Consider the following 26,810-nt stretch of genomic DNA (forward strand, 5'->3'; position numbering starts at 1 on the left):
AAAGTTAGAAAGAGAAAGAGTGAGGAAGGCTTCTCATAGAAGTTTAAGTAGTTCTAGATCTGAACTAATTCCAAGCTTGGGATCTTCCCCAAGGGTAAGTATTGCTACTTCTCCTTCCATTGCAGCCCCTTCTCCTATTGCAGAACCTGTAGATCCAGCGAAAGAACTTGCAGATCTAAAAGCAGCCTTCAAGTTGATGGAAAACAAAATGGCTGCCATACAAGGTAAGGCTAGTGATTTGTCAGTGGACAGTGATATGAGTGTCCCCAGTGTAGTGGAGGGGGCATCTGGTCGGCTCAGCAACGCTCCTAGGTCTAGACCTCTTCCAAGCTCACATGCCCAGAGGAGAAGGAATGTCGAAAACCGAAAGGAGGTTGTGGAGAATCCCCACCGATCAGGTGTCCCTTCGGCGGTTTCTGTGACACCCCAGACTGCCAAGGACCGCTATTGTAAAAGCGTCCTACGTGAGTGTTTCTCGTCGTCGGGATCTTCATCACCGAGACGTGATTGGAGAGATTCCGATCGATCTCGGCCTCTCAAGAGGAGTTGGAGGGCGCCGACTATTGACTCGAGCCCTGAAAACTTCCCTGAGGAGTCTCCATCGGGAGTGAAGAAGGCAAGAAGAGCCATTCTTTCAAACCAGAGTGAGAAGGAGGCAGGAGGTGGAGGCTATGGACTCCTCCCCTCCTCCTTCCCCTCCTCCCGAAGAGGATAAAGAGGAGGCTACTAAGAGGTTCATGATGGCGATGCAGGAAACAGATTTCGTCGTTTGTAGGAGTCCTGTCAAAAAAGGAGCCTCCTAGAAGGAAAGACACTTCCCTTCCTATTAAAAGATCCTCCAGACGTATGGAAGGTATCTACCTCCAGGATCGATACTCCTACTCGAGGTGAGGTTTCCGGTACGAACCTGGATGAAACAATCAGACGTCTGGCACCGGCCAGGAGTGAGGAGTCACCCAGGAGGCAGGAGCCAAGAGCCAGGGAGTTTGAGGATCACCAGGAGGCAGGAGCCCAGAGCCAAGAGTGTGGAGGCATCCAGGCAAGAGGCAGCAAGAGCCAGGAGGCAAGAGCCAGGAGGCAAGAGGCAGGAGGCAGGAGCCAAGAGGCAGGAGCCAGGAGCCAAGGAGGCATTGGGAAGGCAGGATGGCAGGAGGCAAGGAGGCAGGAGCCAGGAGTCCGGAGTCAGGAGGCGAGGAGATCCGGAGTCCAGGAGGCAGGAGTCCGGTGGGGCAGGAGGCAGGAAGAGGTCAGGACGGCAGGAGTCAGGAGGCAGGAGTCAGGAGGCAGGAGTCAGGAGCCATAGTCCAAGAGGCAGGAGTCAGGAGGCAAGACCCCGTCAAGGAGCCAGGAGTCAAGAGTCGGGGACTCGATTCCTGGAGGTTAGACTCTTCGCCAAATAGGAGCTCCTCTCCTTCAGAACATTAGAGGCTCTTGGAAGGACTCTCCCTCCAAAACGTGAACTTTCTCCTTCGTCTGATCGAGGGTTAGACGAGTTGTCTGACGACGAACCTCCTGCTAATGAGGGACTTTCTAGTTATAAAGTCTTGGCCTCATTACTACTACAAGAGTTTGGAGATTCTCTTAGTCCTGCGGCTCTCCTCCTCCTCGTTCGCTCTTTTCAAGCTCAGCTACGGCTAAATCGTCGGCCTTTTGAAAATGAAGCCTGCGATATCAATGAAGAAGGCACTCCATTCTTTAGATTCTTGGATGGACAAGAAGAAGGAGTTAGGAAAGACGGTATTCTGCATGCCTCCTTCCAGATTGCACGGGAAGAGAGGTATTTGGTATGGGACAGGAGAGACTATGGGTCTTTCTTTACCCGCCTCTGCAGATGCCGACTTTTCCAGTTTAGTGGAGGCCTCTAGACGTCACTCCTTAGGATCGGTCAGAGCGACGTGGAGCACTTCAGAGTTGAACCACTTTCTAAAGGGGACTTTTTGTTTGTCACTTAGAGGTGTTCAATTTTCTGGATGGTCACTCGGAGTTCTGGCCAACAAATCTAAGGATCCGGAGTTTCTGAAAAACCCAGAAATTCTCCATAGCGTCCTGTCCTGCATGGACAAGGCAGTACAGGACGGTTCGGGTGAAGTGGCTTCCCTTTTGGTGCTGGTCTCCTGAAAAAGAGATCAGTGTATGGTTCCCATTTATCGAAAGGGGTTTCTCCGAGCCAGAGGACTGCCTTACTGTTCGCCCCTCTATCAGATCATCTGTTTCCTTCTCAGTTAGTGAAGGATATATTGCTCGCTCGCTAACTGAGAAGGCGACACAAGACCTACTTACGCAAACGTCCAAGAAAGGACGAACGGTAGTGTCGACGGTTAAGAAGGAATCTCGTCCTACTCAGCAGCCCTTTCGTGGAGGTGCAGCGGCTCGTCCCCCTGCCAGAAAGAAGAGCTCTGAAAAGAGAGGAAGGTCTTCATTTAGGCCCTTCAAGAAATCGAAGTGACTTGTTGCTCCTCCAAGCACCAGTGGGCGCCAGACTCCTGAACTTTGCAGGAGTATGGCACAAAGGGGAGCCGACCTTGGTCAGTGTCGGTCCTAAAGAAGGGATATGTAATCCCCTTCGACGACAGCCCGACCCTAACATCTACGCCTCGGGAACCGTCAGCGAGGTACAGAGACCCGTTAATGCGAAAGACTCTCTTTCAAATGGTGGAGCAAATGTGGGGAAAAAAGAGGCCATCGAAACTTGTGCAGGATCCACACTCCCCGGGATTTTACAATCGCCTTTTTCTAGTACCAAAGGCATCGGGGGGTGGAGGCCAGTTCTGGACGTAAGCGCTCTGGAAATCGCTTCGTACAGAAAAAGAAGTTTCGTATGGAAACGTCCGCCTCTGTAATGTCGGCGCTTCGCCCAGGAGATTGGATGGTCTCTCGGACCTGCAAGACGCCTATTTCCACGTTCCCATTCACCATTTGTCAAAGAAATATCTTCGCTTTGTGATAGGAGACAAGATCTTTCAGTTCAGGGCTCTGTGCTTCGGACTGTCTACAGCCCCACAAGTATTCACCAACCTGATGGCGAATGTAGCAAGATGGCTTCACCTAGAGGGGATAAACATCTCCCTCTACTTGGACGACTGGCTGATCAGGGCCCAAGTCGAAGAGTCAGTGCTTGGAGGACTTAGAAGTAACAAGGAACATGATAGATTCGCTAGGGTTGCTCGTCAACCTCGAGAAGTCACAACTGATCCCCAGCCAGAACTTGGTCTATCTGGGGATTCAGATGGATTTCTCGGGGTTTTCGGGTATATCCTTCGCGAGAAAGAATCGCTCGAGGTTTGTCGAGAATCTCGAGCTTCTTAGAAAGAAAGAACAGCTCAGCGAGGGATTACCTGAGCCTTTTAGGGACCCTGTCCTCATTGGAAAAGTTCTTCTCGCTAGGGAGACTTCACCTCCGCCCTCTTCAGTTTTTCCTCAAAGAGGTGTGGAGTTGGAAGACGGGTCAACTCTCGGACGTCTTCCAACCTTCCACAAGAAGTAAAAGATCATATGAAGTGGTGGATCCCTCAGCTTCAAAAGAACGAAGGCGTATCGCTTGCTCTGCAGAACCCAGACCAAGTGTTGTTTACCGACGCTTCGGAGTCGGGATGGGGAGCGACGCTGGGAGCAAGGGAGGTGTCAGGCACCTGGACAAAGGAACAGGTGTCCTGGCACATCAATTGCAAGGAACTTGTGGCCATACACCTAGCCTTAAAGTTCTTCGAAGAGATAGTCAGAGACGGGTGATACAGATAAACTCAGACAACTCCACGGCTCTGGCTTACATACGCAAGCAAGGAGGCACGCACTCTTTCTCCCTCTATCAGTTGACAAGACACCTGTTAACCTGGACGGAAGAAAAGAGGCATAACTCTCCTCACAAGGTTTGTTCAAGGGATCAAGAATGTGAGAGCGGACAGACTGAGCAGGAGAAACCAGGTTCCTTCCCACAGAATGGACTCTTCACGAAGAAGTGTGTCGAAGTCTTTGGTCCCTGTGGGGGAGACCTCACATAGACCTGTTTGCGACGTTCCTCTCCAAAAGAATAGAGACCTTTTGCTCTCTAGTAGAAGATCCGAGAGCCTTCGCAATAGACGCGTTTCTCATGGATTGGTCGGGTGTGGACGCTTAGCCTTTCCCCCCGTTCAAAATCCTTGGGGAAGTGCTCAGGAAGTTCGTAACTTCGAGAAGAGGCACGAAGTGATACTCATTAGCCCCCATTTTGGCCAGACCAGGAATGGTTCACGGAGGTACTGGAGTGGAGTGGACTTCCCCAGATCGCTTCCAAACAGACACGATCTACTCAGACAACCCCACTTCGAGAGGTTTCATCACAACCTCCCAGGTCTCGCTCTGACTGCCTTTCGACTATTGAAAAGACTTGTCAGAGCGAGAGGCTTTTCTCGCAAGGCTGCGGGCTCTATCGCTAGAGCCCGCAGAGCTTCGACGAGAAGAGTTATACCAGTCGAAGTGGGAAGTCTTTAGGAGGTGGTGTAAGGGTCAGAAGCTGTCCTCCTCCAGTACCTATATGAAATATTTGCCGATTTCCTCCTCTTTCTGAGAGAGGAAATCACACCTATCTGTCTCGACAATAAAAGGATACCGAAGCATGCTGTCTTCAGTATTCAGGAATCGAGGCCTGGACATTGCTAACGACAAAGATCTACACGATCTAATTAGATCTTTTGAGACGTCGAGAGCTACTCTCTAGAACACCTAGTTGGAATCTAGACGTGGTCCTGAAATTCCTTTCATCGGATAAATTCGAACCTTTACATCTGGCGTCCTTCCGCGACGTCACTAGGAAATGCTTGTTCCTGGTGGCTCTCGCTACAGCCAAGAGGACGAGCGAAATTACACGCTCTGGATTCCACGGGGGTGGGGTTCAAAGGAGATGCTGCCATCTGTTCTTTTCCAGACAATGTTTCTGCAAAAGAACGAAAAACCCATCAAAACCTTGGCCCAGAAGTTTTGAGGTAAAAGGCCTATCTAACCTGGTAGGCAGAGAGATAGAGAGATCTCTCTGTCCAGTGAGAGCTCTTAAATACTATTTAGAGAGGAAGAGACAGATGGAGCTTGTCAAACAAGGTCTTTGGTGTGCAGTGAAGAATCCCAAACGACTCATGTCCAAGAACGCCTTGGCTTTCTTTGTGAGAAGCGTTATTACGGACGCTCACAAGAACTGCTCGGAGGAATCCTTCGGTCTTCTAAAGGTCAAGACGCATGAAGTAAGAGCAGTAGCAACGTCTTTGGCGTTCCAAAAGAATATGTCTCTGAAGAATATCATTGAGACTAACTATTGGAGGTGCAATTCAGTGTTTGCATCTCATTATCTGAAGGACGTGAGAGTGACCTTATGAGAAGTGCTTCTCGCTAGGTCCTTTTGTATCAGCAGATACAGTACTGGGTCTTGGAGCAAAGACTGATCCTTAATTTTGTGTTTTATCGTACATAAACCCTCTTGTCAGATATGTGCTTGGTTTTCTAGTAGCAAGCTCACTACTGTCGCACGGGAGCAGAGTGTCATTGCTGGTAGGGGATCAAGGGTATGTATGACTAGTAGGGGAGTACAAAATTTTTTTTTTTATATTTTCCGTAATGAAGTGTAATTATGTTGCGAGTTTTTTGGTTGTTTGTGAGGAGTTTCGGGGATAACTCCTACAATCTTAGAACTAACATGGATGTTAGGATCAGGTGATCGGGATCGGTTTTGTGCTCCTTGAACAAGGTGTATTGTCATGTTAGTGGAATAGCACCCAATGACAAAGGCCTTTAGGCTCTGCCGAGTAAGTGGATAAGACCCCATTGGCAGACCCACAAGAACTCTTAGCCATAGATCATTATCTCGCTGAGGCTCTTGAGGGCTAAAGCAGACTCCAAGGCAGTAGCCGCGAAGTCTTCAGCCTAATAAGGTAGGAAACCAAGGTTTATAAATACCTACAACATATGTTGTTTACCTGTCTATTTCAGTAGTTAGCTGTCTCTTACCCACCCACCAATGGGGGTGCTAATCAGCTAAGTATATATCTGGCAGGGAAGTTTTTGAATGTATAAAAATGATATTGTCATGTTACAATAAAGTTTATACATACTTACCTGACAGATATATACGATTAATAGCCCACCCAGCCTCCCCGCAGGAGACAGGTGGAAGAGAAGAATTCATGATTAGAAAAAGGGGATGGTTCCTAGTCCTGCCACCCAGGGCAGGGCGTAGATCACCTGACCTACCTGTAGCGTGTGCCGCGAAATTTGAAATTCTGTCGGAGACGACGGAGTCTATAGCTAAGTATATATCTGTCAGGTAAGTATGTATAAAACTTTATTGTAACATGACAATATCATTTTCATACAATCAACTTACCTGTCAGATATATACATAGCTAAGACTCCGTCGTCCCCGACAGAAATTCAAATTTCGCGCCACTCGCTACAGGTAGGTCAGGTGATCTACCGGCCTGCCCTGGGTGGCAGGACTAGGAACCATCCCCGTTTTCTATCATATTTTCTCTGTCGCCGGTGGTATCAACATTGTTGTTATTACCTCCTGACTTAGATTCATTTTTCAACATTTGATCAACGTTTTTCGGCTTTTTGGTGACGTATTTGGATCGTGTTTTGGCATTCGCTACTGTGAACTGTGTTTGGGATAACTCTTTTGGATTTTTCTCAGTATGTCTGATTCTAATGTGAGTGTGAGAATGTGTGTGAATGTAGGCTGCAGGTGAGGATACCGAAAGCTTCGGTTGATCCTCACATTGTATGCCGTAAATGTAGGGGGGTTCAGTGTTCTGCTATTAACACTTGTAAGGAATGCGAGGGTTTGAATGCAGAAGAGTGAAGACTTTGACTTCTTATTTGAAGAAGTTAGAGAGGGATAGAGTTAGACGACTGAAAGGTATGAGTTCAAGGCCTATTGAGCCTTTCACGGATAATTCTAACCCTACTGTAGATTCTCCCTATAGATCTCATTCTCAGAGTGTCGTTTCGGATTCGGCATCGGAAATCGCCAATCTGAAAGCGACTATTAGAGACGTCAGCAAAAGACTTGAAGTCCAAGATGGCTGACTCGAAAGGTAAGGCTAGTGATAGTGAACATTTTAGTGAAGTGAGTCCTATCAGTGTTGTGGAGGGGGCGTTTGATCGTCCCTGCGGCGCTCCCAGGCCTAGACCTCTTCCAAACTCACATGCCCAGAGGAGAAGGAAAGTCGAAAGCCTTAAGGAGGTCGTGGGGAATCCCCAACGGTCAGACGTCCCTTCAGCTAGCTCTGCTTCATGGCAGCCAGCTCAAGGGCGCTATAGGAAAAGCAGTCCATTTCGCGGAGTGTTTCTCGTCCTCTCCCTCCCTCCTCACCTAAAAAGAGGGAGGTGGAAGGAGTCGAACTTATCGAGACCGCTGAAGCGTCATATGAAGCAAGACATTGATTCGAGCCCAGAGCGCTTCTCGGATGACGCCCCGTCTGCTTTTAAGAAGGCGAAGGTGGCGTCAGCGTCACCTGACGCTTATGAGGAAGTACCCCATCATGCTTCTTCCCCGAGTGATGACGAGAGGCGTCATGCCACTAGACGTGGGAAGAAGCGTCAAGAGTAATTATGGCGGTTCAGGAACAACTGTCATCTCTTGTGGGAGTTTTAGCGCCCCGTCGGAAGGACGTGACGCTTCCAATTAAGAAGTCTCGTCCTCTCGCACCTGCTCGAAGAACGGGGGCTGACGAGAGTGTTGTAATACAAGAGAAACGAAAGACGTCTTTTAGAAGTGAAGCGTCTTTTCAAGCGGATCTTAGACGTGACGCTCCGTCCAAGATTGTGACGCCGAGTAGGAAGCCCTTAGAGAGCGAAGCGTCTTCCAGACGCGAAGCGTCATCAAGACGTCAACAAGAGACGTCATACATGACGCTCGGAGAGCGGGAAGCGTCATACAAGACGTCTTCTAAAGCGCAAGAGAAGCCGCAGGTTATGACGCCTTCCAAGTCGATCAGAACGGGGAAAAGGAAAGACTTTCATTCCCTTAGCCCCTCTCCTATCAGAAGTTTGTCTCCTCCAGAGGAAGAAAAGCTCTGAAAGGAGAACGGAAAATCAGAATTATCTACGAGTTGGGAAGAAAAACTCGGATGATGACGATCATGGAAGAGAGGGCTTGTCTAACTATAAAGTGTTGACTACCCTGCTTCTGGAGGAATACGGAGACAAGTTGACTCCGGCTGCTCCTCCTTCTCCGCGCTCGCTCACTTTCGAGTGCGAAGGCGAAGTAGCCTTCGTCTTTCTGAAGATGAAGCCCACCATCTCGATGAAGCGGGGCTTTAAAACCGCCCATTAGACTCCTGGATGAAGTCGAAAGGAAAGACTTAGTCAGGACTATATTTTGCATGCCTCCAGCAAGGTTAGCTGGGAAAAGAGGCATATGGTACAAGACGGGGGAGGATATGGGTATCGCTCTCCCTTCTACAACAGAGGCAGACTTTTCGACGTTAGTTGACGCTTCAAGGCGTCCTAGTCTTAATTCTGCTCGTATTACTTGGAGTATTTTAGAACTGGATCATCTCCTCAAGGGACTTTTCCATGTATTGGAAGTCTTCAACTTCTTAGATTGGTCCCTTGGGAGGATGTCCAAGAAAGCTCTCGATTCACCAGGGAATCGAACCTGAAGCCCGGTATGCATTTGTCTTGCATCGACAAAGCGGTACAGGAGTATTTTTGTAAGTCTCTTCATTATTTGGAGCAGGTCTTTTGAAGAAAAGGACGGTGTATAGGCGCCTTCTTAACAAAGGCAGTCTCACATGCGCAGAGGGCAGCTCTACTGGGATGCACCTCTGTCTGACTATTTGTTCCCTTCTCAGTTAGTGAAGGACGTGGCTCACTCTTTAACTGAGAAGGCGACTCAAGATCTTCTGACGCAGTCAGCTAGAAAGAAGAAACCTCTTTTTGGTTCTGACAAGAAAGAACCTAGCACTTCTATGCAGCCCTTTCGAGGTGGTCCGATCTCCAGACCTCCCGCAAGAAGGAAGGCTCCAGAGAAGAGAGGGTAGGTCCGCCTTTCGTCCCCTTTAAAAAGTAAAAAGGGAAAATGGAACATTTCTCCTCCAAGCACCAGTAGGTGCCAGGCTCCTGCGACGCTCCCAGGCCTAGACCTCTTCCAAGCTCACAAGTGCAGAGGAGAAGGAAAGTCGAAACCCTTAAGGAGGTTGTGGGGAATCCCCAACAGTCAGACGTCCCTTCAGCTAGCTCTGCTTCATTGCAGACGGCTCAAGGGCACTATAGAAAAGCGTCCTTCGCGAGTGGTCGTCCTCTCCCTCTCCCTCACCTAACGAGGGTGGAGGGAATTGAACTTGTCGAAACCGCTGAAGCGTCCATAGGACGCCTGACAGGGATTCTAGTCCGGAGCGTTTTCTCAGATGATCTCCGTCTCTAGCAAGAAAGCGAAGGGGGCGTCAGCGTCACCTGAAGTGTACGCAGAAGTACCCTTTCCTTTTTCCCCCCACCGAGTGGATGGACGAAAGACGTCATGCACTGGACGGGTGGGAGAAGCGTCAAGAAAAACCAATCTTATTAGCAGTTCAAGAGCAACTGTCATCTCGAACGCAACGTCGGAAGGACATGACGCTTCCAAATAAGAAGTCTCGTCCTCTCTTACCTGTTCAACGACAAGCGTCATACAGACGGGAAACGGCTAAACGTCTTACAGAAGCGTTTAGTGCGAGAGCGAGAACAGGTGCTTACGAGAGTTTCGTAACGCCAGAGAGAGGTAAGACGTCTTTTAGACGCGGAAGCGTCATTGGAAACGGAACATAGACATGAGCTCCGTCCCAATATTATGACGCCAAGGAGGACGCCTTTGGAGAGCGGAGCGTCTTCCAAGCGAGAAGCGTCATCGAGACGTCAGCAAAAAGATCATCCATGACTTGGCAAACGGGAAGCGTCATGTAAGCATGAAGAGTCTTCTAAAATTCTAGAGAAGCCGAAGCTTATGACGCCTTCCAAGACTATGAGAGCGGGAAAGAGGAAGGATTATCATTCTCTTAGCCCCTCTCCTGTTAGGAGTTTGTTTCCGCAAGAAGAATGTTCGGAAAGGAGAGCGGAGACGCTTTTAGATCCCGAGTTAGATGAAAACTCGGATGACGAATATAGTGGAAGAGAAGGTCTGTCTAACTAAAAGGTGTTGACTACCCTTCTTCTTGAGGAGTACGGGGACGAGTTGACGCCCAACACCACCCCACTTGCCTACATTCGGAAACAGGGAGGGACGCACTCCTCGTTCCTTTACGAGCTCACGAGAGACCTATTACTTTGGACGTATCACAGTAACATCTCCCTGATAACAAGGTTCGTACAGGGAGAAAGGAATGTGAGGGCGGACAGGCTCAGCAGGAGGAACCAGGTCCTTCATACAGAAGTGACTCTACACGAGGAAGTGTGTCTAGATCTCTGGTCTCTGTGGGGAACTCCTCATGTGGAGTTCTTAGCAACATTCATTTCAGATAAGGCTCCCAGTGTTTTGCTCGGTCGTGGAAGATCCCAGAGCACTTATGGTAGATGCCTTTCTGCTAAAATGGGTCTCGAGAGACGGCCCGGAAGGACGGATCTTCTCATACATCAAACCTCTCCGCTCTCGCTCTGACTGCCTTTCGACTATCGAAAGACTTGTCAGAGCGAGAGGCTTTTCTCGGGAAGTAGCAAGCGCGATCACGAGAGAACGCAGAACCTCCACTACGAAAGTATACCAGTCGAAGTGGAAGGTATTTAGGAGGAGGTGTAGATCCAAGAAGTTGTCCTCCTCCACTACCTCTATAGCGGAAATTTGCGGATTTCCTGCTATTCCTGAGAGAAAAATCTCATCTAGCCCGTAATCCACAATAGAGGAATATAGAAGTATGCTCCCGGCTGTATTCAGGAACAGAGGATTAGATCGGGCAGATAATGAAGATCTCCACGATCTCATAAGGTCTTTTGAGACTTCAAAGTCTAAAGAACCAGTACCTCCGAACTGGAACCTAGACGTAGTTCTAAAGTATCTGTTATCGGAAAGATTCGAACCTCCTCATCGGGCATCGTTTAGAGACATTACCCGAAAATGCCTATTCCTATTATCTTTAGCTACGGCAAAGAGAATTAGTGAATTGCATGCTCTGCAGGATGAAGTAGCATTCAAGGGAGACTCAGCGATTTGCTCGTTTAAGACCCTGTTTTTAGCGGAAAACGAGAATCCTACGAATCCCTGGCCTAAGTCATTCGAAGTCAAAGGCATGTCGAGTCTCGTAGGCAGAGAAACAGAGAGGTCTCTCTGCCCTGTTAGAGCTCTGAAGTTCTACCTTCAGAGAAAGCATCAAATGGGAGGCTCTAGACGAGGTCTTTGGTGCGCGGTAAAAGACCCCACAAGACTGATGTCCAAGAATGCGCTGGCATTCGTTGTGAGAAACGTCATTACAGACACTCATAAGGCCTGTCCTGACGAACAGTTACAACGGTTGAGAATAAAAGCTCATGAAGTTAGAGCTATAGCGACGTCTCTCTCGTTTCATAAGAATATGTCGTTAAAAACATAATAGATACGACATTTTGGAGATGCAACTCAGTATTTGCATCTCATTACTTGAAAGACGTGCGTGTGACATATGAGAAGTGTTTTTCTCTAGGTCCTTTCGTATCGGCGGATACGATTCTGGGTACGGGAGCCGACACCAATCCTTAAATGTTTATACTTTTCTTCTTTTTGGATATGGTCGAGTCTCTTCTAACAATAGAGGACTTAGGCTAGCACGGGCGGCCGTCTATGTTGTTCAGTAAGAGAATTCTTGTCATATCCAATTAGTTGAGTATAATTTTTGGAAATTATGTATGTGTGCGTAGTGATTTTGAGTTACGATTGTTGTGACGAGTTCGGGGATAACTCTTAACAATCTGTAGTTCTAACATATGGTTAGGATCAGGTGGTCGGGATTGGTTGTGTGCTCCTTCATAAGGTGTATTGTCATATAAGTGGATCAGCACCCATTGACAAAGTCCTTTTAGGCTCTGCCGAGTAAGTGGGTAAGACCCCATCGGCAGACCCACAAGAACTCTTGGCCATAGATCATATATCTCGCTAAAGTTTCTTGAGGTGATGCAGACTACTGGGCAAACACCCACGAAGTCTACCACCTATCAGGTAGGAACCAAGGTTTTATTTATACCTACAACATATGTTGTTTACCTGTCTATTCCATATAGAAGCTGTCTCTTACCCTCCACCGAAGGGTGCCAATCAGCTATGTATATATCTGACAGGTAAGTTGATTGTATGAAAATGATATTGTTATGTTACAATAAAGTTTCATACATACTTACCTGGCAGATATATACATAGCTAAGACTCCGTCGTCCCCGACAGAAATTCAAATTTCGCGCCACTCGCTACAGGTAGGTCAGGTGATCTACCGACCTGCCCTGGGTGGCAGGACTAGGAACCATCCCCGTTTTCTATCATATTTTCTCTCTTCCACCTGTCTCCTGCGGGGAGGCTGGGTGGGCCTTTAATTGTATATATCTGCCAGGTAAGTATGTATAAAACTTTATTGTAACATGACAATATCATTTTTCGACAAATTGTCATTTTTAGATTATTCTGTTAATTGCCAAGTATAGTGGCTGTCTTAACTGTGATTCATGTCATACTAATGGAGGTTATTGAATATTACCCATTTTTGGTCCTTGGAAGGATGAGTAGGTATTGTTGTCTTAGATTGCTCTGGGTGAAATCTTATCATATGGGCCATGTCTTGGTTTTTCATTGGTTCTTGTTTCTATTCCAAAACTTGCAAATCAGTTACCATCAATAGCCTATTTCTATGTAGTTTATGTGAAGGGTCCCATTTCTGTCATAGCATTGCATAGGAACACATGTCTATCAGATGGACCTTGCTTCATTACAAAGGGTCTTTAGGTTTGAGTTTGTTCATGAAACTTACCTGTCAGATATATATATAGCTGTATTTTTCCGAATCCGACAGAAATTTAAACACTTACGACACACGCAGTGGGAGTCAGGTGGTTAGTACCCATTCCGCCGCTGGGAGGCGGGTATCAGAATCATTCCCATTTTCTATTCATAATTTTTCTGTCGCCGGTGCTGAAAAACACCTGTTTGCAGCACCTCCGTCCAGATTTTGGAAACTTACTAGCTACTTGAGTATCCCTTTTGGTTTTTCTTTGGTATCTGAATTGGATCGGTGGCTTGGCACACGTTGACTTTGGATTGATTTGAATTTGGTATTGATTTTTCTTTGATCAAGATGTCAGGGTCTAGTTCTGCTAGCGCTAGATTTTGTTCTATGTCCGAATGTAGAGGTAGGCTACTGAAAGCTTCAGTAGACCCACATTCTGTTTGTAAAGTTTGCAGGGGGAATGAATGTACGTTTTGAAAGTCGTTGTAAGGAGAGTGAAAGATTAACAGAGTCGGAATGGAAGGCGTATGAAACCTATCTTAAGAAACTTGAGCGAGATAGGTTAAGGAGGTCTTCCTCCAGGAGTGTTTCAGGTAGGCAAGATTTTAATTATTCTCCTGCTAACCCTCCTTCTGTAGATTATGCTCCTACCCCTGTAGTGTTGCCTCCGGCCCCTGAAACAGTGTCGGTAGAAGGTAATACTTTATCGCTAATTCTTGAATCGATTCGTAACTTAGAATCAAAAGTGTTAGCTCTGGAGAGCAAAAGTGAAGAGAAGTGCAGTGAAAGTGCCCCTTGTGTAGTGGAGGGTGCGTCAGATCGGCCTCATTCCGCCTCTAGACCTAGACCTCTGCTTGACTCCCAGATTACGGGGAGAGAGCATGTCGAAAGTCGAAGGAGGGTTACGAGGAACCCCCACCGATCTGGCGTGCTTTCGGCAGCTTCTGACGAACCTACCCAGACTGCCAAGGAGCGTGCGCGTGCACGTCTTCTCAAGGAGTGCTTTTCTTCTTCTGAAGCTTCCTCCGCCGCGCAAGGGGTGATGTAGCTCTCATATACCGCATCACGTCCGCTGAAAGGACGGCTTCGCGTTCGGGACGATCTTCACGTCAAGTTGTTCTCCGGAACTTTGCTCGTCGCCTGATAGTGCGTTTGCTGCTTTTTCCTCCGCAGAAGAAGCGTAAGGATTATTCGGAGGCGGAGTCTTTCCTAGATGTTTCTTTCGAGCGCCGCAGTCGCTCTAAGGTGCGTGAAGTGGCGGTTCCTGGGAGTAGGAAGAAGGCGTCCCCTCACCACTCGCCTGCTCACAGGATCAGCCCCTCCCCAGAAAAGGAGGCTTCACCTACAAGCAAGATTCTCCAGTCTCTTCAGCAGCAACTTCGAGATGTTTTTTCTTCGAGAGAGACTGTTCCACGTCGCCGTAAGAAGGATGACAATCTTCCTGTGAAGAGGTCGAGGCGTTCTCCCTCTCCCCTCTCCTCGCTCGTCTCTCTCTCCGTTTGAGTCTCCCTCTAGAGTTCGTTCTGCTCCCCAGCAACTTTCTAGAGGAGGCGAGAAATTCGTTTCTCGCTCTAGTGAAGCGGTTGTTTTCCGCTGCTACGAAAACTTGTTGACAAGAAGCGCGTTTCTTTAGATGCCGTAGCGCGCTTCTGTGAAAGTCAAGCGCGCTTTAGTGGACGCCGAGCGTGATTCGGTGCAAAGGTACGCGAGCGCCAGTGGACGCTCAGCGCGTTTTAGTGGACGCTCGCGCGCACCAGTGGACGCTCAGCGCGCCGCCAGTGGACGCCAGTGTACACCTGCTGCGGTCGACGCGCTTCCAGTCGGCGCCAGTAGATTGGCTTCGGACCGCCAAGCGCGCGCTACGGACGTCAGTTTTCCACCTCCGCAAGCGGAAGCGGGAACTCTTCCTGTTCGCGCTCTTTCTCTTTTGAAAGCTCGTGACTCTTCTTTATTTCCTCCTACTTCTCCAGTGTCTGAAGAGGAAATTAGTGACGCTTTCGTCGAAGTGGACGAAGAACAGCAGTTGGCTCCAGTTTCGACGGACTACAAGGTTTTGACTCGTTTGCTACAGTCAGTCTTTGCAGACACTTTCCAACCTGAAGGTCCACGTACTCCTCCCTCTCAGTTTTCGTCATCCAAAGCTACTAAGATCTCGGGCTTTGTGAAAATGAAGAAGTCGCTTTCTACGAAGCAAGCTTTTCGAAAGGTCCATGATTGGATGGAAAAGAGGAAAGCTTCAGGCAAGACTTCTTTCGCTTTACCACCTTCAAGACTTTGTGGCAAAGCTGGTATGTGGTATGAGACGGGAGAAAACGTCGGAGTTAAGCTTCCAGCCTCAGCTCAAGGAGACTTTGGTAGTATTGTGGATGCCGCCAGAAGATCTTTTCTGTCTTCCTCTAAGGTCTCTTGGACGGCAGTAGTGAGTTAGGACTTTCACCTTAAAGGCCTCTTCAGGACACTAGAGGTCTTTAATTTTCTTGACTGGTGCCTTGGAGTATTGGATGCCAGGTCCAGGAGTTTCTGATTCCATCAGTCTGGGGGAGCTGTCCAGTGTATTGTCTTGCATGGACAAGGCCGTCAGGGATGGTTCTGAGGAATTGGCTGCTCATTTCAGCACGGGACTGCTTAAGAAAAGAGCACTTTTTTGCAATTTTACTGCAAAGTCGGTCTCACCAGCGCAAAAAGCGGATCTTCTTTTCGCTCCTTTCTCAGAACATCTCTTCCCCCAGTCTATGGTAAAGGACATAGCTGCCAGTCTCCAGGAGAAAGCAACCCAAGACCTTCTGGCACAGTCTTCTAGGAAGCCTACTACTACTTCGTCTTCTGGGTCTTCTGCTTTGAAGAAATCGAAGCCCTTTCGATCCGCTTCTTCCTCGAAGCCAGCCCCTCGAGGAAGAGGCTCTTTCAGAGGCAAGACTCCCGCTCCTTCCAAGAGCAAGAAGTGAGAGGGAAGTCCTTTCAGCCACCGGTAGGAGCCAGGCTTCTACATTTCGCGAAAGCTTGGGAAGAGAGAGGTGCCGACGCTTGGTCTCTGGACATCGTCAAGAAGGGGTACAGAATTCCTTTCCTGATGTTACCCCCGCTGTCTTCGACACCAAAGGATTTGTCTCCTTCGTATCAGGGAGAAAAGCAGAAAGTGCTTCACAATCTACTAGATCAAATGATCGAGAAGCAGGCAGTGGAACAGGTCTTCGACCGGAGTTCTCCGGGGTTTTACAACCGTCTGTTCCTAGTGCCGAAGCAGTCAGGGGGGTGGCGCCCCGTTCTGGATGTCAGCAGTCTAAATCGCTTCGTTACCAAGCAGAAGTTCAAGATGGAGACACCTCAATCCGTGCTTGCAGCCTTAAGACCGGGGGATTGGATGGTCTCTTTAGACCTTCAGGACGCATACTTTCACGTCCCCATCCATCCCCGATCAAAGGAAAAATACCTGCGGTTTGTCCTGAAAGGGAAGATTTTCCAATTTCAGGGCACTCTGCTTCGGTCTCAGCACGGCGCCGATGGTGTTCACCGTTCTTATGAAGAACGTTGCGAGGTGGCTCCATCTTGCGGAAATAAGGATCTCTCTCTACCTAGACGACTGGCTTATTCGAGCCTCATCGCAAGACCGGTGTCTGAAGGACCTTCACACGACTCTGTCGTTAGCGAGGTCCCTGGGACTTCTGGTGAATCTCGAAAAGTCCCATCTGACTCCTTCTCAATCCTTAGTCTATCTGGGGATTCAGATGGACTCAGTGGCTTTTCGGGCTTTTCCGTCCCAGGGGCGACAACTTCAATGCCTGGACAAAGTGTCGGCCTTTCTAGGGAAGGAAACATGCTCGGTGAGGGAATGGATGAGTCTGCTGGGGACCATTTCCTCACTGGAGAAGTTTGTTTCTCTGGGAAGGTTGCACCTCCGACCACTTCAGTTCTTCCTCTCAAGCAATTGGTCACGCAAACAGGATCTAGAAGAGGTCTTGTTTTTGACGGAAGAAGTGAAAAAGCACCTCAAATGGTGGTTGGATCCAAAGAAGCTTGCGGAAGGACTTTCGCTCAAGCTTCGGAACCCCGACCTAGTGTTGTTCTCCGACGCGTCCTCCACGGGTGGAGCAACACTGGGAGGGAGAGAAGTGTCAGGCACCTGGAGAGGGGAACAGGTGTCTGGCACATCAATCTAAAAGAACTTTCAGCGGTTTACCTTGCTCTAAGGTTCTTCCAAGAGGAAGTCTCCAACAAAGTGGTTCAGATAAACTCGGACAACACCACAGCCTTGGCATACCTCAGGAAACAGGGGGGAACTCACTCTCCTTCTCTGTTCGCCATCGCGAGGAATATCCTGATTTGGGCGAAGTCGCAAAACGTCACGATTCTGACAAGATTTGTGTCAGGCGTGGAAAACGTGCGAGCGGACCTTCTCAGTCGGCAAGGACAGCTTCTGCCGACGGAATGGACCCTTCATCAGGAAGTATGCCAGGCGCTATGGAAGCTGTGGGGACGTCCTCATGTGGACGTTTTCGCAACTTCCCGAACGAAGAGACTTCCGCTTTATTGCTCCCCAGTTCTGGACCCGGGAGCAGTGGCAGTAGACGCCCTACTGTGGAATTGGTCGGGACTAGACATTTACGCTTTTCCCCCATTCAAAATCCTCGGGGAAGTAATGAGGAAGTTCGCTGCATCAGAAGGAGCGAGAATGACCCTCATCGCCCCCTTCTGGCCAGCGGTCGACTGGTTCACGGAGGTGATGTCCTTCCTAGTAGACTTTCCAAGGACTCTGCCCCTAAGGAAAGATCTACTCAGACAGCCCCACTTCGAGATTCGAGAGGTACCACAAAAACCTCCCCGCTCTGAGTCTGACTGCGTTCAGACTATCAAGAAGTTGGCCAGAGCGAGGGGTTTTTCAAGACCTGTGGCAACGGCGATTGCCACCCCCCCCCCCGCAAGGAGGCCCTCCTCAATCGCAGTTTACCAATCAAAGTGGGCTGTCTTTAGAAGTTGGTGCAGAAGGAAGGGCATTTCCTCCACCTCAACCTCTGTGAGCCAGATAGCAGATTTCCTTCTTCACCTTAGGAAAGAAGCGAAACTAGCCGTTCCCACGATTAAAGGCTATAGAAGCGTGCTTTCTGTGGTCTTCAGACATAGAGGACTCGACTTAGTGAATGATAGAGACATTCATGATCTCATTAGATCATTTGAGACTGTGAAAGTTCTCCAACCTAAAGTACCATCGTGGAACTTAGACGTGGTACTGAAGTTTCTCATGTCGAGTCAATTTGAACCGCTCCATTTAGCCTCGCTTAGGAATCTTACTAAGAAGACCATTTTCCTAACCGCTCTGGCGACGGCGAAGAGGGTTAGCGAAATTCAAGTCATAAGCAAGCATATTGGGTTCAAGGATCATAGTGCAGTTTGTTCCTTAAGTCCTACGTTCTTAGCAAAGAACGAGAACCCTTCCAACCCTTGGCCGAGGACGTTCGAGATCAAAGGGTTGTCGGAGCTAGTGGGACCTGAAGCTGAGAGAGTCCTGTGTCCTGTCAGGGCTCTCAAGTTTTATTTGCAGAGAACCAGAGCATGCAGAGGTTCTTCGGAGAACTTGTGGTGCTCTGTGAAAAAACCAGATCTTCCGATGTCGAAGAATGCACTGGCGTTCTTCTTAAGAAGTGCGGTTAAGGAAGCCCATGAAAAGTGTAGTGAAAGTGACATGGAGCTTCTGAAAGTGAAAGCCCACGAGTTGAGGGCTATTGCTACTTCGGTGGCTTTTCACAAAAATATGGCAATCAAAGATATTTTGGGCGCCACTTATTGGCGAAGCAATTCGGTGTTCGCTTCACACTACCTGCGAGGTGAAAGCAACATACGAAAATTGTTACTCGCTCGGACCATACGTCGCTGCAGACACTGTTTTGGGGGCAGGAGGTAGCGCTCATCCTATCCTTTAATGGTTTAGGGGAGTTTTTAACTTGTGTTATGGTTGTGGGGTTGACCGCCTGCGGCGGATCTCCCTTCCATTAGCTTAGTCTATGTGGGATACTTTTGGTAGGCTACGCCAGGTGGTTTGGTTTTACTTCGTTGCCCTCATTTGTATGGTCAATGGTCTAGTCACGTCGTGGTCTCGCCCCTGTTGACAGATCATCTGGAGTGCACCAGCTTTATAGGTCTCTACCTTGCTGGCAACTCTAGTAGCACAAGCAGACTTATGCGGCAGTAACCACGAAGTCAGCTATGCTAACAGGTAAGGAATCAAGATATCAATTATCTGCATATATATGTTTCCTAAAATCTTCTATTCTGTCTACTCCCACCACCAAAGGTGGGATTCAGCTATATATATATCTGACAGGTAAGTTTCATGAACAAAATGATATTGTAATGATACAATTAAGTTTGTTCATACTTACCTGGCAGATATATATAATCAAGTACCCACCCACCTCCCCTCAGGAGACAGTGGAAATAAAAATTATGAATAGAAAATGGGAATGATTCCTGATACCCGCCTCCCAGCGGCGGGAATGGGTACTAACCACCTGACTCCCACTGCGTGTGTCGTAAGTGTTTAAATTTCTGTCGGATTCGGAAAAATACAGCTATATATATATCTGCCAGGTAAGTATGAACAAACTTAATTGTATCATTACAATATCATATTTGTTGGCAGATGTGCCAACACCAGAAATTGGTGTTCTGAGGGTTTTTTCTCTTTCCTTTAGTCTTCATTGCTAAGTTATAAACCAGGGTAGAGGAAACTGCTTGTTCATACGCGAACAAACCTTCGCTGGATCCGGTTAAAACGCAGATGAAAGCAAGGAATCTTGTGAGATCTGGTAGCACGTGTGTATATCAGGTGAAGAGTGGTCAAAGATTACACACCTACGCCACCGTGTCAGTCTTTTCTTCGGGAGTTAATTTGATTCCCGGGAGGGAGGAGGCTTTTTTATTATTCTCCTTTATTCCAGAGTCGGAGGCGTCCAAGATAGCGGTGATTTGGAAGACGCTCGGGCTAGGGGGTTCTCCGTCCTTGGAGGAGTTGCTGGCGCTCTTCATGGATGCTCGCTACCCCCCCCTCCTCATGGTGGCTAGACCCTCCCCCTCCTCCCGGCCTCGTCTTTGTGGGTAGCCAAGGTCAGCCATTTTGTATTGCTCTGCCAGTGACTGTTGCCGCTTCTTCGAGTCAGAGGGAAGCCGCGGCGTCAGCCCCGCTAATGACGTCACGGGGTCAGTCATTTTGTATTCCTCTGCCAGTGGCGTCTGCTTCCCATTCGGATTGAGGGGAAGCCGTGACGTCTTCACCACTTGTGACCTCACTTCCATCGTTGACGTCACTCCCAGTCATCTCCTCTGCGCCGCTGACTCACTCAGCCATGACGTCATCTCTGCAGCCCAGTTCACTGCATCTCCCTTCCATGTCATCGGAGCCTTCTCTTGCTGATCCGTCTGAGGCTTTAATGCCAGGCTGTTCTTAAGAGGTTGGACTCTGTTTTGGATGATAAGTTGGCTGCCATGTCGGCTAGAAGGACTGGAAGGAAACATGTTGCATCATCCCCGCCTCCTGCGAAGAGATCGTTAAGGAACCAGTGCTGTCTTCCTCTCCTTTCCCCTCTCCGCCGCATCAGCGTATCAAGTGTTGAAGGCTAAGGACTTTGCTCTTTCTTCGCCTATGAGGGAGGAACAATGCAGCCGTGTTCTCGGGAGTGTTGGTGTTTCGGAGAGTGTTAGTGTATCTTCCCTTCCCATTTTTACTTCCATCTCTTTTTAAAAAACCTTGATATGAAGCTCTTGTTTGCCAGACTTCCATCTTATTACTCTTAATCTTTTTCTCTAGCCAAGTATTTATTGCCTGTTGTCAATATTGCAATCTCCATCTTCCTCCTGCATTTTCGTGTGTTCACTTTGGTTTTGTCTTTTCACATATATTTTACCTTGTTCTATATAATCTTCTCCAATCTCCTACTACTGTTATTCATGGATCTTCTTATGAATCAGGCATTTGTGCTCTTCTTGTGGTATCCTTCACATCACTGAACATCGGATATTAAAGTTATTTCCAGACACTATTTCAGGAAGATAATTCAAATGAACTTTAGTATGTTTTCAAAGATAAGGTACCTTTGATTTATGTTAATTCCATATGCTCTTCATCATCTCTATAATTTAGGTTTTATGATGTCCTTCACTCAGTTTGGAATTTTATTTCATAACAGGATGTAATTACCTTACAACTTCAGTTGTAGTTATCATCTCGTTTCTCTCCTTATATTAATTTTGGCGACTTGTTTATTTAGCTGAAGAAGGAGCTTGACTCTCCTCAATTATCCTAGTAACACCTCTCACACTTGATCTATAGACTCAATAATGCTCAGATTATTTAATTCACTGGCTTTTTAGTGTCTTAATTTTTTTTTCTAAGTCTTGGAACTCGTGTATCCAAGAGGCAAGTCTGTTGATTTTCTTGAGGTTTATTGTTTATTTTCCATGAGGACTGTGAAGGGCAAGGAATAAGGTTTGCCAGCCCAACACTGTAAAGGAAAGATCTGACATAAAAACTGTTAATGATGAGGTTTGTTTTGCCCATCCCATTGAACTTATATTGAAATGGGAAGAAATATGATAAAGGTATATGTAGTGGGTAAAGGAATTGGGTGCTGCTATTTCTTACGTTGCCAAAACTTAAAAAGGCATTTTATTATGCAGTGGTTGATATCTATGTCACTAACATTTTTCATAAGTGATATATTTTTGTTATAGTATTTAATGAATGTTGACAGTAAGATATTGAGCTGACCTTATGAAAAATTTCATAAATTTATTTTTTCCAGGTGAGTGTTGCAATGGTGGAATAAATTTTGAACATCAGTACAATGGTAAGGTTCTTTTGTTTTAGTTGCACAGGTAGTCCTCCACAGACAAATGATTTTGGGTACAAGAGCTCATTTTTAAATACAGTTCGTGAGTTAAACTAACAGTAGTAAAGCTTTCTATCAAGACAAATTGCTATATATATATATATATATATATATATATATATATATATATTATATATCATATCTAGTATATATATATATAATAATATTCTAATACTATAGTATTATATATATTATATATCTAATCTATATATAGTATATATTTATATCTATATATATCTCTATATCTCTATATCATAATAGTATATATCATCTTATATCTAATATTATAGTATTCTGATATATATATATATATATATCCTCTCTGTTATATTAGCTCATAATAATATATACTATATATTCGCTCTATATAATATATATATATATATCTATCTATATATATATATATGTCCTTCGAAAAAAAAAAAAAAAAAAAAACTAATATTATATTATATCTATTCTTATATATATATATATATCTATATATATCTTAATATATAATCTATATACTAGTAGTATGATAATATATAATATGATAATTATATATCTATATATAATATATTATATATATCTATATTATATTATATTATTAATATATATAGATATATAATATATATATATATATATAGATATATAATATTATATACGACGAAATATATAGATATATAATAATATATATATATATATATATCTAGATATATATCTATATATATATTTATATATATATATATATATATATATATATATAGATATATATATATATATATAATATATATATATATATATAATATATATATATAGATATATATATATATATATATCTATATATATATATATATCTATATATATATATTATATATATTATATATCTAGATTAATTATATATATATATATATATCTATATATATAGAGATAGCATAGATATTATATATATATATATATAGATATAGATAGATATATATGATGCTCTAACCCCCTATAATATATAATATAATATATCTATATATATATATATCTATATATAGATATATATATATAGATATATATATGATAGATATATATATATACTATATCATATAATAGATATATATATATATAGATATATTATAGAATCATATATATACTATATATAGATAGATAGAGTACGAATATGAGATATATGATCTATATAGCTATCTATATAATATATATATATAATTATATATATAGATATATATATAGATAATATAAGATATATATATATATAGATAACGTAGTTATTATATATATATATTAGATATATCTATATATATATAATATAGATAGTATATATATATATATATATATATATATATATATATATATATTATATATATATCTTATATATATATTCTATAGTAATATATATATAATATAATATCATATAATTATAAATATATATAGATATATCTATATATTAGATATCTAGATATAGATATATATATATATATATTTAGATATATAGAATATATAATATAGATATATATATATATAGATATTATAGATATATCTCTATATATATATATATATATATATATATATATATATTATAGGCTGTGGTGAACAAAATTTCTTAATCATTTTTTAAAAAGTTAGTGAAATACATCTCGTTAATTTCATAAATCCTGCGTATCATGTTGACACCTTTGTTTTTAATTTGAATGTTTGTATGTAGAGGACTACCTCTATTGTGTTAAGTCGTTTTTATGCCAAGGTATTAAGATGCTACATACATCGTGTTCTTGATATAGTAAGTTTGTACAAAAAGTATGGAGTATGAAGAAGCTTTGTTGTCCAAATCCAAGCTTTATGCATTCAATTCCTGGTAGGAATTAAATTAAATGTAGTTTACGTTGACTACCAAAGTACTCAAAAAGTACAATAGTAAAGAGTATAAAGTTTGTGGTAGAATAAAAGTATAAGATTATTGGTAAATTGTGTCATTTTCATTGATGAGTTTGGTGGTGGACTGGTTAGTTTCAAGTTTTGTTTGACAAATTTTCTGGGCTTTTAGAACTTGGATTGTAGAATTTCATTAATGTTGTAAGCTATAATTTTAGGTCCTGTACTTTGAATTTAAGCTGATGCAATGTGCATCAGTTTTAGTATCATACAATTTTGTTGTAGGGAACGATTTGAGTTGCCTTAGTCTTGCAGTTCAGTGGAATTATTTTATTAAAATATTCTCTCTCTCTCTCTCTCTCTCTCTCTCTCTCTCTCTCTCTCTCTCTCTCTCTCTCTCTCTCTCTCTATCTCTCTCACCCCTCTCTCGCTCTCTCTCGTCTCTCTCTCTCTGCTCTTCTCTCTCTCTCTCTCGCTCTCTCTCTCTCTTCTCTCTCTCTCTCTCTCTCTCTCTCTCTCAATATTCGTGTAGCCTTTGTGATTGTAAAAGTAGAAAAATCTAACATATGCATCATTCCTTTATTACAAAATTTACCTCATTTCACTTAATTGATAACACTCACTGAAGTGCTTTTCATTAAGTGTTGGATATATATGCAGCTGTAGATTGTGTATGTTGAGCCCCTGGTTGATTGAATTCATGGTATTTTATTAGCCCAGGTTGCATCAATGACCTCTCTCAGACAGTCATCCATTAAGTGGCATATCTCATCCTGTTTTTAGGATGTGGAACAGGTGTTTGGAGTACCCTTTTCCCCTGCTGAAGTTTCAGTCTGTAGGGGGAATTATTTGGATAAGGGGTGAGTGTTGAGTTAGTGTATTATCAGTGACTTCCTTGCTAGTAATTCATATGCCACACACCTGCTGTTCATTTATTACAAGATTATGAGCAAGCTTTGTTAACCAATATTCTGACATGAGTTAAATCCTGTAGGTTAGTTATGGATAGTTATTAAACTGCTGTTTTTTGCCATTGTGGTGATGGTGATTAGTTTCAGATGTTAGTTTGTCAAGTGGTATTTAGTGCTTATGTGTATTGTTTGTATGAAACAAAATCTAAAGACTACGATCTTTGCTGAACTTTCCACAGAAATGATTTGAAATTAAAATTCCTGTGTATTGGATAAAAGTGAAAAATTTGAATGTTTGTAATTGATAGTCTCAAGAGTGCATTAATAAATATACTACATGAAAAATGTGATCTGGAGAATGGGTGAGAAGATATAGTACCTCTCTGATGTAAGGAAAGTGACTGCATCACCTGAGGTGACCTCGGTAAAAAAAAAGGGGGGGGGAACAAAGTGGATTCACCTGAATAATACCTAATTGAAAAGGGGAGGCTGAGTGAAGAGTTTAATTATCTTTCACCATCCCCCTCAGTCATTCCTACACCTGTAATGTATAACATATATGAAGTACTCCCCTTTTTGCACTCAACACTTAAGATTTCAGTCCTTCAGACAGGGTAAATGAATTATTTAAGGCTCAGTTCTTTGGCATACGATGAAGGTCTACTTTTAGTTGCTGAAATGATTGAGAAAGTCTGCTTGTTAATTCCCCCAAAAATAAACCTTAGTAAAAGAGAAATTCTATTTAGTGTCATTTTGCAAATAACTGTAAAAATCCTTAGTTCACTGTAACATACTTGCTCATTAAAACTAGTAGACCATCCGAAAAAATAGGTGGTTATGTACCCCAACAATAATTTTGTAGAGCGAACTGCTCTCTACATTAATAAGTCATGACATTTTGTAACAGCTCATGAAATGAGTGAAATAGAGCTTTGTGGCATATGAAGTACTTGCTCTGAGATTGGCAGACACGACTACAATTTTGTGAAAAAATGAAGAAACAGGACAAATTTAGAATAACATTTATATAAAAAAGGTCAGTAACTTCATGGCTGGAATGTTTTTGGAATTTTCAGGCTGAAGGAACAGTCAAAATTAGACAAAGAATTATAATTTGTTCATACACGAAACAAACCTTCGGTCTTAACATTAGGATTTACTAGCGCCAAGCTGGAAACCGGTAGAATTAAAATTACACTTGTGAGATCCAGGGACTAATGGCATCTGTACCAGGTCACGGGGCATGTATACCCAGAATGCCCACGGCTACCTGTGACCCATCAGTTATTTTCCTACCGCCTTTAAGATAAGACGTGTTACTGTCTATCTCATTTAAAGCCGGTTTTTCAGTTTGCCCGTTCTTTATCCATTTCATTTTTTTTTTCATTCCTTTTCTTTCTCCAAGTGTGATCATGTGTGGTAAGAGTGTATACGTGGTATGATGGAGAATTTTGCCTCAACATCGGGATCGTCTACCGCTTCGAAGAGGAGACAAAGGAAATGCCCAGGAGTCGGTGGCTTCCCTTGTTCTAGGTTCCTAACTTCGGTGTCGACGGATCCTCATCCAACGTGTAGTAGGTGCAGGGAAAACGTATGTACGGTTACTAATCCGTGTTCTGTTTGTCGCGGTTGGTCGGTGGAACAGTGGAAGAAGTTCTATGGGAAAAGCCAATACAAAAGAAAGGGGGTGACGCCATCTTTGGATGACCAAACCTTACCGGCTTCTTTTGTATCGGTAATAAACCAGGCTGCTCCATATGTTTCTCCACCTGCTTTTGAATTGTCTCATACCCCTTCGGTTTCTCCTAGCGGTTCTGTATCGGAAACGTCAGGAGGGGCCTTGGGTAATTTTATGAATAATTTGCACTCTCCTTTGTTCCCAGCAAGTAGAGGGGGAGATCCGCCATCTTTGTTCCAGGCTCCTGCTACTCAAGCGCATAGGTTAGATGGTACGTGGTCAGCGCTAGGCCTACCAGGCGTACCAACCTTGGATGGTCTGCTTGCGCATTATATGACATCACGGTTCCAGCAGGGTCCGGCAGCGCTGAATGTTCCTAATCCCCCGGGCTTGCAATTTATGGGAATTAATGCCGCGGCTTCACCATCCCACTCAGTATTTACAGCGATGCAGAACGTGGGAGGTAGTTTGGCAGCAAACGTGCGGTTGCCAGCAGAAACCTCTCAGTCTCTCCCTACGAGAGGGATGACGCCACAACATACGTCACACTCTGAGATGGCAGGCGTGATGACGTCACAGACCGATT

General features: G+C 44.5%; 1 protein-coding gene across 2 annotated transcripts in view; it reads left to right on the forward strand.

The window, feature by feature from the left end:
• The window catches only part of LOC135211170 (cAMP-dependent protein kinase type I regulatory subunit-like), a 247,572-nt gene that overhangs the window by 22,204 nt on the left and 198,558 nt on the right, over positions 1–26,810 (forward strand). The window contains exon 1 of one of the 2 annotated variants that reach the window (XM_064244373.1): positions 21,719–21,736. The exons of the other annotated variant lie outside the window; for it this stretch is intronic. Within the exon in view, the coding sequence (XP_064100443.1) occupies positions 21,734–21,736 (3 nt within the window). The 5' untranslated portion in view covers positions 21,719–21,733. Of the gene's footprint in view, positions 1–21,718; positions 21,737–26,810 lie in introns of those variants that run through there. 2 annotated transcript variants of the gene reach the window in all.

This window comes from Macrobrachium nipponense, chromosome 4 (genome assembly GCF_015104395.2).
Source record: "Macrobrachium nipponense isolate FS-2020 chromosome 4, ASM1510439v2, whole genome shotgun sequence".
NCBI classification, from domain to species: domain Eukaryota; kingdom Metazoa; phylum Arthropoda; class Malacostraca; order Decapoda; family Palaemonidae; genus Macrobrachium; species Macrobrachium nipponense.